Source organism: Poecile atricapillus, chromosome 4, assembly GCF_030490865.1.
Source record: "Poecile atricapillus isolate bPoeAtr1 chromosome 4, bPoeAtr1.hap1, whole genome shotgun sequence".
In the NCBI taxonomy this organism is placed as follows: domain Eukaryota; kingdom Metazoa; phylum Chordata; class Aves; order Passeriformes; family Paridae; genus Poecile; species Poecile atricapillus.
Genome location: NC_081252.1, coordinates 54,668,943 through 54,687,525, shown reverse-complemented (window position 1 = coordinate 54,687,525; position 18,583 = coordinate 54,668,943). Strand labels below are relative to the sequence as shown.

The window sequence follows — 18,583 nt, the reverse complement described above, 5'->3', positions numbered from 1 at the left end:
TCAAAGGGATTATGTCAGTGACCAGCAGTGGTAACTGTAATAGAATACTAAATGAAGCATTTACATGAATATATGATATAAATTCTATGGCACAGTGTATCTGTAGCACTTCCTTAATTTTTCCTATACTATTATTGCTTTTTAACTTGGGCCTTAGAATACCAGAGATGGGAAGAATAACCATTACACATATTTTGAAAAATGAATAGATCAATAAACACCCCAAAATGCATTCATTGTCACATACTGAACTTTGCATTATTTAATATGGATGAAAAAGCTCTTTTTTAAAAGGACTTTTCAAATACTTAGAGAATATAGTTAACTGTGAATGTAACCCAGGAATAGGAACTATTATGAAACAAAATCAAGCACAGAGAAAATTTTTCCAATTCGTTTTTTTCTGCTGACGTAGCTTTGCTGATGATCACTCTTTAAAAAACCAGATTTCAGTGGATAACTAAACTTTGAGAATGAGTGCACAGGTCTTCTGTTGTTAGTTCTTTCACATGAAATAAATAAATAAATAACATCACAAGACCTGAAAGAAACACAATCTAGAAACAATTCTATATTTATCACAATTGCTTTGGGACTTTTATTTCCTACATATGTGATACTCAAATTATCATTTTCTTCCTGTTGCATTACATTACCTACCTGGACATAGGGCCCTACTTTAACAATTGGGTTGGTGGATAGCCATGTCTCTTCTTGTGAGTCTGTTCTGAGAGTAATTAACTCAGGTCTGTGGGCAGTGGATAACATGACAGCTTGTGTCTTCATCCTACCCCTATGGACCTGATTCTTTCACAAGTTAAAGAATGTATTTCAGGCAGGTATTTCCAGCAAGGCTAAGGACCTACTGTGGCCAAATCTTAGACGGTTACTTCTGATCAGATATCCCTGGACTGGTTTTGTTTGTCTCTGTGTACCTGTGTCTTTTTTCCTCTGCTCAGATTTTCTGTAGTAAAGGCTGAAAGACCAAACTGTAGTTTCACTGTTAAACCTGACTGCTAGAGACTTGAGTAATACTGTACTTATCAAGTCTGCTTATTCCTAAAGTCTCAATGTTCTCATTGTAACTGATAAGCTGCACAGTACACCATCTCAGTAACTAATCCAGGCTGAATTAACTTCACAGAAGTACAAGATTAAAGTGACTCCAGCATTTACGGTATGATATAAATTTTATTCCATCTAAATAACCTTTTCACTAAACTCTTTATCATATTGCATTGAATTCACATGTGTTATTACAATATTTTTTTCTTGAGTGTACTCTATACTAGGCATAGTCATATATTTTCAGAGGATATACACTGTAGTACGTCTGAATAACTTGTATTTCCTACTTTATTTACCCTTCCTGTCTTCCAATTATAATATACTAATTGCAGCAACATATTCTTTTACAATTAGTAGTGTTCAGAAAGCTTCAAAGCATGGCATAGCTAATCATCTGCACACACCAGGTGAGGCTGATCCGGACCATGAAACCCCATGGGGGCTTGCAGAGCCCTGAAGGCTGCTACTGCACCAACTGGATCTCCTTGGTCAAGAGCTTGTGTCAAGTAAGAACCACATGATTGTTCCCAAAGACTTAATTGTTACATTATCTAATACCTGTCAATATGGTACATCAACATGAGCCTTAAATTACAAGACTATTCAGTGAACAGCATCATAGATTAAGAAATTCCATTTACATAATTTATCACCATTCTTCAACTAAGGAGAAACAGCAAATTGATAGCAAAATATAATAAATAGGTTCTCATAGTCCAGCACTGGCAGTGAAATTGAGATAGGATGTGGGACTGTTTTTTATTTTACTAAAACAATGGACTTCCTATATGAATCATTGAATTTAGAGACCTTCAAATTCTGATCATCAGATCATCAGACAGCCTAAATATACATTCTCTTTAAGACTGCTGAAGAATAAAAAGCCTGGAAGAGTCAACTGTAATTTAAGTGGCCATTACTGTCTCATTTGCTGTCATGAGATCTGGTACAAAATCCTGTGTTTAAAAATGAAATATCTGGGGGTAGTGATCAACAGCCGGCTGAACATGAGCCAGCAGTGTGCTCTGGTGGCCAAGAAGGCCAACAGCATCCTGGCCTGGATCAGGAGAAGTGTGGCCAGCAGGAGCAGGGAGGTCATTCTCCCCCTGTACTGGGCACTGGTGAGGTCACACCTGGAGTGCTGTGTCCAGTTCTGGGCCCTCAGTTTGGGAAGGACCTTGAGACGCTTGAGTGTGTCCAGAGAAAGCAACGAGGCTGGTGAGGGGCTGGGAACACAAACCCTGTGAGGAGCAGCTGAGGGAACTGGGGTTGTTTAGCCTGGAGAAAAGGAGACTCAGAGGTGACCTGTACAACTCCCTGAAGGGTGGCTGTAGTCAAGTGGGGGTCAGTCTCTTGCTCCAGTCAGCAGCTGACAGAACGAGAGGACACAGTCTTAAGTGCATCAAGGGAAATTTAGGCTGGATAATGGGAAAAGGGTTTTTACAGAAAGAGTGATAAAGTACTGGAACGGTCTGGCCGAGGAGGTGGTAGAGCCATCATCCCTGGATGTGTTTAAAAAAAAGACTGGACGTGGCACTCAGTGCCATGGTTTAGTTGAGGTGTTAGGGCTGGGTTGGACTTGATGATCTTGAAGGTATCTTCCAACCAAGTGATTCTGTGTGTCTGTGTGTCATTGTTGGTGAGTATATAATTGTAAATAACCAATTAAACTTGATTTCTTAAGTACTGATCATTTGTAGCCACTGAAGTAAAAAATTACTCAGATATCCTGAAATTTTAAGTCACTCCTACATAACGGAGTTACATAACTGCCCTTAAAGGTGCATGGTGTACACTGGTGTCTCCTGTGTCTCGCCTGTAGTTACAAAACAGCCACTCCTTCTTGTCATCTAGTAACTTTTTAATAGTCAACATCAACTCAGAGTTTCTGAGCTAGAGTTTGGTTTGTGAAATACAGTACTTTTAAAATTTCTGTTTAGGCTAGAAATGCTAAGCAGTGTTGTAGCCTGAATGAAGGACAACAACTTGTAGAAGTGTTTGAGTGGAAAAAAAAAAGTCGTTGTACCATATTCTGAACATAAAATGGATATGGCTGAAAGTAAGATTACACCTGCAGGGAAATCAGGGCAAGTCCTAGGAAAAATCTGTTACCTCAACTTTCAAGCAAGAGACACACTTCTGTCAAGTGACCTGGATAAAGGAGGTTTGGAGGAGTATGTGTTTGGGCTGACTTCTTTAGCAAAAGAGCTGAGCAGATCTCTCAGCCGGCAGCTGGAAAATGTTACAGAAATTATTCAAGACACTTGCTGAGTGTTCTTCATGATAAAGACAAGGAATTGACTGGAAGTCCAGGCAAGTATGGAAGGACTTTTCTGTGAGCAGACACACTGCTCACAGATGTATATTAGATGCTGAGTTCTGCTGTCTGATATGCTGGGGGACCTTAATTTTAATTTCTTCGTATTTCAGTATTTGTTAACTCATTAGACCAAATCAATTAATATCCCCACAGTTGTATCACACTGTGGTAGGTTTTGAGTCCATTCCGTGAGATTCAATATGAGATTCATAATTCTCATTATGGGATCAAAAATTATAGAAGTAAAATTAACTAAACAGAATTGTTCAAAGTTTTATGTACACTTTACTTTAGTGGGGTTAATCTTGGCCAGACACCAGATGCCAACCCAGTAACCACCCCCTCTTCAATAGGAAAAGGAAAGAAAATAAGATGGAAAAAAATCCTGAGTTGATACGGAAAAAAATCACTTAAAATTACCATCATGGGCAAAATAGACTTAATTTAGGGAAAAATTAATTTAATTTATTGTCAATTTAAATAGATTTGGATAGTGAGAAGCAAAGGCAAAACATTGAAACAAGACCTTTCCTCCACCCCTTCTTTTATCCACATTCAAGTTCACTCCTTCATTCCCAATTCCTTTACCTCCTCTCCTTCCCAAGGAGTGCAGGGCAATGGCAAATGAGGGCAAAAGTTTGTCCATAACAGTTCCCTCTACACTCCTTCCTGCTTACAATTTTCCATGCTCCACTGTGGGTCCTTCCTATGGTCTGCAGTTCCTGTCAGGAAAAACTGGACTGTAAACCGATGTTTCTTGAGGGTGTATCTACTTTCCTTGGCATCAGGTCCTCCTCAGGCTGCAGGATATGTGCTCCAGTTTGGTCTCGCATGAGCTGCAGGAGAATCTGCCCCATGTCTGCACTACCTTCTCTTCCTTCTCTGATCTTGTTTTCAGGGCTGGTTCTCACACTTTCTTCCTCAGTCCTCAATTTTCTCTGGTGTTCTCGGCCTTTCTTAAATATCTTTTCACAGGGACTTTGCTCCATGCTCAGCTCAGTCCTGCAGTAGGTGGACATCAACATATTAACAAATATTTATCAAAAGAGAAGAGAAAAGTAACATTTCTATCTAAGGTCTATCAATGTTAAACCTTAAAAGAAGAGTATCCAACAGCCAAGGGAGGTGTTTCTCCCTCTCTACTCCACTCTTGTGAAACCTCACCTGAAGCATTGCATAAAGGTCTGGAGTCTCCAGCACAAGGATATGAAGGCCGTGAAGATGATCAGACGGATCAGAGCATCTGTCCTTTAAGAGAGGTTGAGAGAGTTGGGGTTGTTCAGGCTGAAGAAGAGAAGGCTCAGGGGATACCTTGTTGCATCCTTCTAATTCTTAAAAGGGGCATTTTTTGAATATGGACACTATCACACATAGTGCTAGAATAGGAGTAAACAGTTTTAAACTAAACGAGGAGAGATTTAGATTAGATGTTAGGAAGAAATTATTTTCTTAGAGAGTAGTGAGATACAGAAAGAGGGAAAAGAAGGAAGAGAACATGTGGATGCCCCATTCCTGAAAGTGTTCAAGGCCAGGCTGGATAAGACTGAGCAACCTGGTCTACGAGAAAGTGTCTCTGCCCAAGACAGGAAGGAAGGTTGGAAAGAACCTTAAAGATCATCTCATTCCAATTCAAACCGTTCTTCTATTCTATTACAGATTACAGACAGAAGTATTTAGCTATGCTTGTATTTCTGAGTCTTGACCTACATATTTATAAAGTCTGTAATAATAACAAAACATTTGGGTTTAAAAAGCCTCCTTCTAGGCTCCAAGCAAGCTAACTGTCCTGTTAGCCTCATGGTTTATGTGATTTTTTTTTTTAATTCTTTTTTTGTCAGGTTTCCAAGAATCATTCTCCTTCCAAGAAGCTGCTATTTCTCACTTGAAAAATTCCCTTAAACCACTCAGCAAAGAGGTTTGGAGACAGTTGCATATAAACTACCTCTGTATTCTAAAGCTGTGTTACTAAACATCAGAAAAAGCACAGAAAGCAAAGTGTTAGAAAAGAGATGGGGGAGGGGAAAAACACAAAAGAAGACTTATTTCATGGTTAACCTTGTAATTGAATGCAAAATGTGTCTTTCCATGTGACACAATTGGATAGTATATGGTTACAAGGCCATACCTTTTCTTGCCCATATTAGAAAAGTCACATTTACAGCATAGAAAATGCCATTGTTTTGAATTACTCTGTTATCTTCAAATGTAATTTTAGGGAAGTTTAAAGGGCTGTACAATTTGTTTGAGGATTTTTTTTTTGTTTTGTTTACAAAATGCAAAATTCAGGGGGGAAATGTAAATTTTGTCAGTTTTGCCTAAGCTTGAACTTTGCCTTACAGTGAAACTAGGAAGTAGCCTTTTACAACCTCTTCTGCAAATAAAGCTGTGTTATTTCCAATCTTTTTCTTCTATTTCTCAGTCCTGTTAAACTGTCTAGAATTTTTTAACTACTGTAAAAGTGCCTGTGAAAAAATAGTAAAATAATATATATTTTTTTTTAACTACCAGTGTAACCAATATTTAAAAATATATTTTCTTCCTTTTTTCTTTATTTTTTCCAAATATAGTCAAAGTCTAACAAGTCACTTGCAAACTTACAAAGTATTAGAAAGGTATTATTATTAGACCAAGTTAAATAAGAAAAAACTATTCTGAACTGTACTTTTTGTTGGTTTAATCAGATGTAAATAGAGATGAGAGGTCTATATAGATCACATAATATCACCCATTGTTATGTGATGCCATTCTTAATAAAATTATTTTCCAAGCTGAAAACCTTGAGGTATTTATATACTTCATATGACATAGTTTGAAAAAGTGAATGTTAAAGGCTTCCTGTAAAACTTGTATCAGCCCTTTCTGTTTTCCTTGTGTGTATCTGTACATTGTAAGTGGAGACCATACCAATGAAGATACCTCTCCAGTTATAGGGGCTGACAGCATAAGATGTGGGAAGAGCACTAAGTAATACATTTCAAATCCTTGGAGACAAAAAAAGGAATAATTTTTAAAAATAGTTTTAAGATTAGAAAAATAAGGGATCATAAAATATGCAAGTTAGAATCCTACATGATTGTCACATAGTGATTGTGTGCTTCTTGTGGATTCTTCTTCACAAAGTGGTTTTAATTACATGCAAGGGCAACCTTCAGCATTCCTATAACTGGATATTACAAACTGCTGAGCCTCAGTATTATATGCAGGTCAGTGGTTTTGTGTTTTCATCTATTCTTCATAGCAAAAAATTCAGAGCTGGTGAGGTCTGAGTTTAAAATTAGGTCCATGTATAACAGCCTTGCTAGAGACCTATGTATTAGAATCTTGCAGGATTCAATTTCAGGAAATATAATGTTTATTTTTAAAGATCTCTCCAAATTGATTTGACAATCAATACCATGCTTTGGATTGATTGTCATTAAGAATTTAGCTAGTGTCTGATCTTTAGAAAAGTGTTCATTAGAGTTGCCAGAGTAAAACTTTGACAAATTCACACACAGTTGTTCTTAGACAAGTACAAAAATGTACTTGTCTATACTCAGTTCTTTAGAAATTGACTCTACCTGAATAGCAATATATGCAAAAACATTAAATGGAGGCCAGGAAACAGTGTGATTCACATATTGAATGGTACTGTGGGATTCAAAAAGTATGCATATAATAGTTTCCACATTTTTGTCTAGCTTTCATAGTAAAATTTAATTGGTTATTTATTTGTTGCCTCAGGATACAATGGAATTAGAGATTATCTGCAGAAAGTGAAGGAGTATTTGATAAATACAATCTCACACCTCAAGAGGCAGAAAATAAATTTTATGCTGCAAGCTGCAGACAAGATGGTGATTCTCAGAACCAGACTGCTGAAAATGCTTCTAGAGAAACAGATGTACGTTGTTCAGAAGGAGAAGTAACAGACTCTGTGCAAGCATCTTCCATTCCCAGTCAGCAATTCCAAAGAACTTCTTCCCTGAACAAGACAGAAAATCAAAATGTTAATCAAAACCACACAGGTGAAATCAAAACTGTGGGAAAATTGCATCCTTAGCAGAAGACAAATTTGCTCAAGAACAGGACACTGGCAGAGAATCCCCAATGAAAAAGGAAAATGGTGAACACCAACTATCAGTGCTCTCTTTTACAGAGAAAAAAGAATGCAATGGGAAGGAGAAATTTCATGGAGGTAGCTTCGTTATTGAAAAGCTTCCAGAACTGTCTTTTCAGGATGCTCTTACAAGCAGTGAGGAAGACATTCTGTCTGGGACATTGACAGATATTTGTGACCAAAGCATCCTGTTTTGAATAGCAGAAAAAGAAAGTAGTCCGGGATAACTTAAAAGGGCTATAAAGTGAAGAGCACAGACTGACAGAGAAAATGGAAGACAGTAAAATGGAAAAAAACATGAGATTTTTAGAAATTACCTAAGTACCATCACATCTTCAGTACAAACCTATGATCTTACTATGTGAATCTTTCTGTGAGTGATTCAGAAGTACAAAAATCTAGATACTGGATGAAAAAAGAGTAAGCATATATTCTTTTTTTTTAGGAATAGATGTACATAATTATTGCTTATTAACTTATTAACATGTGTGGGTGCAGAAACTCAATATACATCCAGTGAACATCTGCTGGTCATGCACATAACAGCAGTTTACAATTTGAACATGCACAATGAAGATACTTCCCTTTGGTCTAGAGTAAACTCTTAAGTTTCTATTTGCATAATTTTTTTTTTTTATGCCAGAGAGGGACTGGGTCACAGCCAATAAAGTCAGTAATGCTCAGATGGTTAGAAATCAGTAGGAAAGGACTACAATCACTTTTACTGTCATTTTTAATGTTCTGAAACAGGCTAAACATAAAAAATTTCATTATTTTCTCATTTATATATAAAAACATTTTTCTGAATTACCTTCTTATGCTTCATTATAGCACATCATTGCATTGAAGTATTTAATTAAAAATACAATACACTACCCCACTCAAAATGTAATTTATTTTTTTTTTTAATAGATTTCTAGTCAAATGGAGTGGTAACAATAAACAGGAAATAGAGGAAATAGCTTGTTTTATTAAAGCCCCTGCAACTGTTCTGGAGAATCTGAAATGTAACATACTCAGTGACACTAGTTCCTTGGTTGTGGATGATTCTGAAGAGCTGGTCAGCAATGTCATCAGTATTGAATGTTATGATTATGAAAAACTACTTTTCCCTATCAATATTGCAATCCCATTTACTTCATGCTTCAGAGGAAATTATCAGGAGATTATGGTGATGGTGACTGATATGAACTTTCAGTCAAACTACTTAAGTCCTGTTTCTTTGCAAGAATACCAAGGAAACCATAAGGTAACTCTCATCAAAGCATTGTAAAAGCATTTGAGGTTCTCAGTTAAGTCTCTTGGAATTTTTCAAGTTGTCATTATTAAATCATATTGCCCACTATGTGTGGTTAAACAGAATTTTTCTTTCTCTTTTTGAAGCATTAATTCTATTTGAAAACTAGTATTTAATAATATTCTTTTTTTCACTTCCAATGTTAAGCAAATGCTTGATCCCACAATACTAAATGGTTGAGTCATATTTCATGATTATTATAAATAATTGTAATGCATTGCATTATTTGATAAAAGTTAGGGAGAATTACTGTGCTTTTAGATCACAACAAAGTAACACTGTTCCATTAGTACAAGTACAAACTCTATCTAAAATGAACACAGGATGGTTTTCTTTTTAAATGCAGAAGTGTTGATTGGACCAGATTCATCACCTAGTTTATAAGTTTATTTCATTTCACCCCAATCATACACTGGAATATGAATGACATCACATGATGACTAGAGATCACCAGGTACCTGGGCATGCAGGTGGAAATAATACTCTATTTTCATTTCATACTTTGTTCTATAGAGAATGTTACCTTCTCAAAGGTAGCTCAAAGCTGTGTGAAACACAGCTTCCTTTCCCTCCAGTACTCTAACCCCACGTTCTCTTTATTCAGAAAAGCTTTGCAAAAGTGAAAATTTATCATCTGGGTGTTTTTTCTGTATTGCCATGCTTAAAGGAGGAAACATTTACTGTTCCAAAGACAGGACTCTTACAAAAGCTAAACATGAATTCTATAATCTCTTTCTGTTACCATCCAGAAACATTCAGTTCTCCAGCACCTATGCAGTTAAAGGTAAGCTTGAAATATATGATAATTGTTCCATAAGCCTGTTGTCTGATCAGTTCTGAAGTCAGTATGCCATTGATATTAAAGTGCAATCTCTTCCAATATCAGAAGTCTACAAAAAGTGGTTGCAGCTTCACATCCTGTACACGCAGATTTCCTGTCAGCTTTGTTAAAACCACATGTCAGGCATAGATTTAGCTAAAAAGATCTATCTACCTTTGTTTGATATAGTTCAGAAAATATAGTCATTTTCAATAAAGATGTGTCAACTCATATCTTTAGTTGCTTGGCCCAGTGGTGAGAACATTTTTCTCACTGACTTCATCCTTGGTGCCAGCAAGTGCAACAAAAGGTTTTTATCATGTATTACTCTTTGGCTGAGTTCAGTCTCAAACTGTGTTTCAATTATGTTTCTCCCTTTCCCCATTAAGGTGTTAATTTGGAAGTATGGAGAAATTAAAATTATAAAAAATACAGATTAGAAAAAATCTCAGAAATTTTTCAAAATCTGAGGAAGCTCATGAGTTTCAAAACTTGAACTCAGATCAGGAACAAAATAATATAAATATTTTAGGCAATAAAAGTTCCAGTTTTTTATGACTTTCAAGCATTTTTCTGTGCTTTGCATGAAGTGCTCTTACTTTGGTAAGGTTGTTCTTGGGTTAAAGAGAGGAGTCTGACTCTTCTGTGATAGCCTAGCCAACTCCAAAAGATAAATCAATTTGCAAGAAAATCCAGGCATGTAATGGACGATTTATTTTTTTGCAAGTTGATTGTACAATTTCTTTCTATATTTAGATTCAGCCAATTGAGCCATCATTGGTTTCAGCATTGAAAGCAAGACATGATATGTTTCACTCAGTGAAATCTAGTAGCACTCTGGTTCATGTCCAGCATCCTTCAGCCCAGTGTTTTAACAGCTCAGTCACTATTACTCTACCATGTCTTCCAAACCCAGACAAGAAGAGGCAAGGAGATGAGACAGGACATACAAGAGCCATTAGTGCTACAGTAAAGAGGGTTTCTGCAGCATACCATCCTCAGTAAGAACCTCACTTCAAATTCACCACTTTTTACAACATCAAAATCAATTAATTTTAAGAGTTGTTGGTTTATAATTTCTTGTATTAAAAATGTGTTTGCTCTTTGTTATAGATTGCAATACCTATGAGCATTATTAAAAACACTAGAGCAAATCCTCAAAATTTCCATGCTATAGCTTCACCAGGAAAAATAATACAGCATTTGATGTATCTTATTTAAATATACTGACCACTACATTTCTAGCAGGAGTCAAAATGAAGACTTTGTGAGCTTTTTTCAGCAAGAAATATTCAGACATTTTCAATAAAGTCAAACATTGAACACAAAAAACAGACATGATTTAAAGCTTCTGTGTTCATAACACACCAAGTTGATTTGAGTCTGACCTTTGAATTTTCTCATCTCTGCTTATACACATTCCAGTGGCTGCCAGAATCAAAATGTATAGCACAGTGGTTTATAATAAGTCAGTTTTATGTACTAGATAGAGGTCTAGATTTTTCCAAAGTATGAAGTACAATATTTCTAACACTTAGACTTTTTGGTATGTCTTAAAAAAAACAAAACATTAAAACATGAGGACTACTAAAAAAACACTCGAAGTTTCACCAGTTTCTGGAGAATTGAAAAAAAAATTTTTTCATAATTATATCATTCACATACTCTGGAGTATATTTCCAGATATAGATTTTAAGCAAGGTGGGGAAGCCAGAAAAAGTCATCAAGGAAAGCAGAGGAGAAAACAGCTACAAACACAAGCTTAGTTCTTTCTGCAGAACTATTTTTATCTTATTATTTCTGTAATTACTTGGCTTTCCAGGGCTGTGAGCACTTCTGTGAGAAAGAGTGGGGACAGTCTCAGTGATACTTTGAAATGATTAGGTTATGGAAACAAAGAAGAGAGGTGGAAGGTGTTTGATTATGTTATTATCCAGAATGCACAGAATGGGCTTGTATCTTTTGAATTCAACGAGCATTTAGAAAGGTAATGTATGAATAATTTAACAAAATTTTATTTACTGAAATATTTAGTTCTGTGTTTACAAATAAGTGGAACTTAGTAGTGCTAAGAAATCATCTACTTTTAACCATTAACTTGCTATTAGATTTATTGCTCACAATTACAAAAAAAACCCCAACTTTTTAATTTATAGAATGTACACAATGTGGTACATAAAAACTTGAAACAGGAAATGCAGATAGCAGTCTTAATTGGCAAATGTGATTTAGTCTCTAACTAAAAAAACATAATGTTTTTTAAATTCTTATTACAAAATATTATCTTACTTTCATGTAAAATTCATATGTATTTGGAATCACAGCTATATAGTCAACATATACTACACTACAAACACAAGCAGATTTCCACCTTTTCATGTGTTGGAAGCAAGGATGAAAAGGTAGCAAAAGTTCCCTTGGAGACTGAGCCCCATATTATTTTTAAGAATAAATTATTAGCAGTCGATAAAGTTATTTAAAATAAAGCTTTTTAATTTTATTTTCTTTCCTTTTTTTTTTATTTATTTATTTTTAATACAACTTTGTGGTCATTCGCCTGTCATTCCCTTTGGAAAACATATATCTTCTCCTCTTTGCTCAGGCTCTGGAAGAAGCTCTCCAAAGCACTATGGCTAATGTGATACTGTGTCAGAAAAGAGAAGATCCATATAAAATAGTAGTTTTGCTATCTGCATCCAAAGAATTGACCAAACTTCAAAATCTCCATGAGGAGGGTTATTTTGGTACCCAGAACCTATACAGCAGTTCCCATTAAGACAAGGAGAGCAGATTCATTTTAGATTAGAGGAAACATTTCTGCTTCAGGTAAGGCAATTAATTCATGCATGTGTATGAACATTATCAATTACCTCAGCTATTAAAAAATCCTGTATGGGAACACTGGTAGTTAGTCACAGTACATTTAGTTATTTCTGTGTTTTGTTTCTGGTCAAAGAAAGGAATGTGGAGCTTAATGGGAAACTGCTCCAACTGTAAAGAAAATGTTCTACCTGAACGAGCTCCTGAGCAATGTGCTCTAAATGACCCTGCTTTGAGCAAGACAGTTGAACAAGATAATCTTTAGATATCTCTTAAACAGCTGTGAATTCTGTGAAACCTGGTCCCTCAGAAATATACAGTATTTTAAGAATTATTTTAAAAGGACAGGTTTCTGTCTGCTGTTTTGTCTGTGTAAATTCACTTATAGTGAGCAAGAAACCAAGGCAAAATACTGCCTGTTGTGAGTTGCACTGTGATTAGAGGTGATGAGAGAGTTATGCCATTTGTTAGCGGCCTAGAAAATTCCATGTAGTGGCTGCCACCATTCAGAGTCTTGCTTAAAGGGAAAAGAGATAAGAAGCCTCTGAAAGCTTTTCACCCAAAATTGCAAATAGTCTCTTCTGTCTGATTTAGATTGAACATAGTAATATGTATTTGGCCCTCTGAACATTTTATGCATAAACTCTTCCATTGAAAACTGCATGCAACATAAAGAAAGGAATACTCTTCAAAAAGAGAAGTCTCCAGCCACTGAGACTTCTGCTTATATACAAAAAGGATAGTGTATATAGATGTATCAAATAAATAGATTTAGAAAACCTAAAACTGCATCCACCCCTCTGCTGCCATTCATTTTATTGTTACAGATAGACATCCATCCTGAATAACCAGAAAGCATATACTTCTAATTCCATTCACAACACCCTTTTATTTTTATTCTTCCTTATGTACATACCTCCTTTCCTGTTCCTCGGTTTTCAACTTGTAGCACTGACTTCACCACTTATCCTTTAAGCCAGCTATTAAAGGGCTAAAAGAGCTAGCTACAAAGATACACCTACTACTGAAGCAAGCTGACCTCAGATGTTAAAAAAAGCAGTAATAATGATAAGGATCAACCAAGAAACAATCAAATGTTGTGTGATTATCTTTACTTGACTCATGCTAATGAATTTGTTTAGATGCCACGTACCTGAATGCAGGGTAAAAACATTTTTTTAAAAAACATTTTATTATATGGACTGCAGAGGATGGAGAAGACTTCAGCAAATTCTACAGACTGATTTTTTATTCACAAAGACAACCAAGGCTGAACTCCAAATTAAAGAAGTGGATGAATTTGGTAACCACAGTTCACCTCATTACAAAAGAACAGCAGTGTTTTATAAAATTACCAGAGAGATGATACCAAAGAAATGGGAACAAACCTTACCATATGATGAATATCAACACCAGTCTCCACTGTGCAAATTAGCATTAACATTGCCCAAGGTGCATTTCTCACTTGATAAGATTAGAGACCTTTCCCTTTGTGCCTTACCATATATTCATTAGAAGAAGGATCTTGGTATGGCTTTTGATTTACAAATACACACAGGAGTCACTGATGGACTTCTGGTGCACCATCAATGTACAAACATTCTAAGAATTTCTCTTAGCTGTAGGGAGGGATCCATATCCAAGTAAGTATGGAAAAATTTCTGGCAGAAAATTTTCACCTATCTACTCTCTCCAGCTGTTACAGCATTGTGAAATTATTAGTGAAGTTTCAGTTATATCATTCTTGTTTCACTGTCTTGGGAGCACAGAATTGCAAATTGTACGATCGTTAAATGGTTTGTGTAACCTGTCTTCCACCTATCACCTTATTATTCTATTATTCCTGATTAGTCTCTTCAGTACAGTCATATGGGCAATTATCTCCATCTCTGGTGAAAGCTAATGCTATATAAATTAATCTTTAATATTTCTGCAATTAAATCTCATTGTAAACTTTTCAAAGAGCCTATATACCACCATACTATACTGCACAAAATGCTGCCACTAAGCTATTACTATCAAAGTAAATCTCTGGCGACAAACAGTAGTATGTCTCTCTTTTTGAACTAATTTAATTGTCTTTACACTTTTTTCAACAAAATTATTTTTTTTTCCCAGATGATACTTAAAAGAATCTGGAATGTCTGATTTTGGTTATGACAAAGACAGATGGAATATTTTTAAGGCACCCATTCTGAATACTACATTTTCACTCATTTCTGTAAAATTCCTACATAAATTTCTTTTGTAGAGAAGGCAGTAACTATACAATCATAAGTCATCTTTTATATGTATATGTCCTCATTATGCACTCACAAATATATCGCTGGCAGTGATCAAGAGTCTTTGTTTACTTTGTATGAAACAATTCACATCAGTTTTTACTTTAAACATGTATTTTTACAAAAGTAATCTGATCTTCACTAATGATTCCTATTTATGGTGCTTTCATTTCCTCAGCAATGGAAAACACTTGTTCCTCTAACCTATTACATTGAACACAAGTCAGATACAGTGCATTAGGTCTGATGTCAAGTATGTGTGTGCAAATCTACTGATTTCATAGGTTTTGTATTTATGTGACACAATGGGCTAAGGATGTAAAAGAGGAATTTCTCCTTTTATGTCTGTCCTGTTTGATGTGCTACTGGAATCTGATCATGTCTGAGAGGTCCATTTGACAGAGTGCATCAATGTTACTGGCAGGGAATGCTTTGCAAAAATATATTTTTACGAATTACGTACAGACGTTATAAAATTACCATTCTGCTGAAGTTTTATGTCCAATGGCTGTTTAACAGCAGAATAGCACACTCTTCCCTGCTTCAGAAAGGCAGTTGCTTGGCTAATTGAAGGGCCTTCCAGACTAGAAAACTGCTTTGGCTGCTAAGAGTATTTTACTTAAGCTGTCAACCAGAACAGCAGGACCACATGCCAGTGCAGCTGAACCGTGGGTGAATTCAGCACTTCACCACAGACACTTAATCTTTAAAGGCAATTTACTGTTTTAGATCTAATGCATTGTATGTTATTACACTATTTCTAGACAATACTAATTTTCAATTCTTATAGTTTTTACCACTATTTTAACATTAAGTAGCATAAAGTGGTTCAGATTAAAGTCAGTGCATGGGTAATTGAGTTCATCTACAATAACTTTGAAAATCTAATACAGACCTTTGAGGTGGTAAATTCTCATCAATGAATGAAAATAAGTTTAAATACAAATGCGTAATTAAACAAAACCAGGGAAAACTGTCTTGGAAGAAAAGCAATACCCCATTCTGGAAGAGCTTTAAATACCCTTTATTCTGAGAGGTTTTTAGCCGTGTCATTCTATCTTCACATTGGGGCACATCCAATGACAGAATTGCTGTAGAAGCATGCAAAACGAGACAGATTCAGATCATAGAATCCTAGAATAATTGGGGTTGGAAGGGTCCTGTAAAGGTTACCTAGTCCAACCCCCAAGAGCAGTACAGCACAGGATGGTTTTGCACCACCATGCAGTGTGTAATTTGTGCATTCTGTGGACACCAAAATCACCTTCCAGGATGACTGCGTACAGACCTCATGAAAAGTTGTTTAATTCACAATAGATAATGGTTATGAATATACTGACCTTATGGCTGTGAACTCAGTACATTTGAGACACTCCAAATATTGAACAATATTTAAAGTCTGTATTATAAAAGTGATTAAGATAAGCTCCATAATGCTCAGTATATCAGAAAGAAAATAATAACTTTTCCAGTGAGAGATTCATGCTCTTAATTCCCCAAGGAAAAACAGAAGATCAGTGAATAAACCTCAGGCAAATCTCCTTGGGAGAGCCGTGAATAAACAGCCAGGTAATACAACTGAATGTGTGTGACAAATGTAACATGGGCACTGACAGAGGATAATTTTACTGTCAAAAAAAAAAAAAGAAATCCTCAATTTCACTTCATACAAACTAATCTCTTTTTGTGCTCAATACTTATGTAAGTAATTTCTTGTTCTATATGCAGTAGGAAACACTAAAGCCTAGAAGACTTCAGTCTTTCTCAGCCATAGGTAAAACAGGACAAAGTATTTTTTCTTCCTCTCCAATGTTTAGAGAAAGAAAGAGGGAAAACTTTTCACCTTCTAAAGGAATTTATCTTTTGAATTTTGATGATTTTTCATGGTGTTTTATTAAAAGCTGACCTATGTAAAGTGAATAACTATTGCTACAAATACAGTGTGGTTACCTGACCTAACAATAGCTACTTCATACCTAAAAATTGTTCTTTTCCTTGAAAAGAAGGCAAAGTTAATGCAGTATTCAAAATTAGAATTTGTAGCATTTACAAAAGTACTATACAGATTTTCTATATGTCACTTATGGCATAATGCTATTAATCAAACATTTTAAAACTAGCATGAAGGATGAACTTCTTATGAGATAATAAATATCTATTTGATAGATTAAAAGTTTATTAATTTCTTTATTTTAATAGCTATATACTGTTTTATACTTGCTGATGGTGTTAATTGGTTTTTAATAATGACAAAAATATTCTTGGTAAGTAGAACAAATTTTAAATGCTGAGATAAATCCCCAAGATTTTACTGCAATCCACTCCCAAGTCATACACCTCACCTCTTATTCATAATAATTTCTCTTTCCTCAACACATTTTCTTTAATAGCATGAAAAACTGATCCACCATCCACAAAGTACAAAAAGAATTTTTTTTGATTCATCAGGTAAGAAAACAAACATTAAATTAATATCAATATAAAAAAGAGTTATACATGCTATTTTTTTTAATTCCAAGATTTGTTTCAGCTCTTATTGACACTTGAAAACGCCATAGTCAGGAAGGAAATAGTTAACACATTAAGATATAGTCAAAGGAAAAAAGAACTGTTTACCAGGAAATACAAAAGCTCTTGTAAGATATTGTTGTAGTGGAATGCTTGAACAGCATATAATTTTATGTATAAGAAAATTCAGTTTTTACTGGAAAGCTCCAGCATAATTGATGAATCAGTTGCAATAAATACTAAAACCCTTTTTTTTAATTGCTAACTTTCCCCATTCAGTTCCCAAAATTATAGATCATTGCTGAATCTGTTCTTGACTAAATTCTCTTCATACCACAGAGCAGTTACCAAAAATGGCATTGGAAAGGAGATGGGATGATGTTTTCACCGAAGTATAAAACACACCCTCTTTATAGCGGAGTTTACCTACTGAGCTTCCAGCTGTAAAAAGCTTTTCAAAAAAAGGAAGATTTATTCTTACTTCACTAATTTTTGCTCTTCAGAGGCCCTATGGGACAACTTGCTGTTTTGGCTTGCAGAAGAGCTTGCAGAAGATAATACATCATTGTTTGCTTTATGTTTACCTGTTCAACGGAGCATGGTTCAGTTTGTTAGGCTGAAGTGCCCTGATAATTTAACACACCAGATCTATGAGCTGCTTTGCTGCTGGAAAAAGACCCTTCCAAAGTCAGCTGATAAGCAGCAGCTCCTGTCTTCTGCTATTTGCAGAAGAGTGGCAGAAGTGATCTTTCAGAAAAACTTCATTTAAAGTGGCAAAATAAGGTGTTCACTTGACAGAATCACTGGCAACTCACAGCCCAATTTCACTTCTTTCTTGTTGAAGTGTATGAATATTTCCATGATACTTCTGGAAAGAACAAGTGACAGAGATATCAGTCAACATAAGACTATTTGTTTATTTTCAACCTCTTTACTAAAGCCAGGTACAATAGCCATGTCCTTGCTTGATAAAGGAGAACATCTCTTATACAGAAAAGATAGATTTCTGAGGACTTAAACTGTTTGCACATGCCATACTCGGTCAACACAATATTTCTACATATCTTAAACATTAGAAATTATTTATTAAATCAAAATAATACGAATAATTCTATAATATATGGATTACTTTATGTCCAGTATTAATAATGATGAAATTCTTCACACTAAAGCCTAATGTACAGACAGAGGTAACTTCTAATTTTCAGATTTGTTAGTAATTAATTCTGCTTTTATATTCTCCAATAATATTTTTCATTCTTGTGAATATCATACAAGATTTCAGTGTTAGCTCCTGTGAATATGTAATCTCTTTCTAGAATTTACGAGATTTGTTGCCTCAACAAAATCTGTCAATCTATCATTGTAA

The 18,583-nt window shown here is 35.2% G+C and overlaps 1 protein-coding gene across 1 annotated transcript; it reads left to right on the top strand.

Annotated features, from left to right (window-relative positions):
- Positions 1-7,086: 7,086 nt before the first annotated feature.
- On the top strand, positions 7,087-18,009 carry DTHD1 (death domain containing 1; the record flags this gene model as incomplete). The annotated part of the gene is given in 18 exon segments (XM_058838695.1): positions 7,087-7,174; positions 7,177-7,416; positions 7,419-7,703; positions 7,738-7,782; positions 7,785-7,844; positions 7,847-7,907; positions 8,400-8,736; positions 9,389-9,568; positions 10,361-10,605; positions 11,427-11,591; positions 12,146-12,348; positions 12,351-12,404; positions 12,407-12,430; positions 13,633-13,692; positions 13,695-13,876; positions 17,097-17,154; positions 17,718-17,932; positions 17,935-18,009. Coding segments are annotated over 18 exon segments (2,577 nt in total), but the record flags the coding sequence as incomplete, so codon positions are not given.
- Positions 18,010-18,583: the final 574 nt, after the last annotated feature.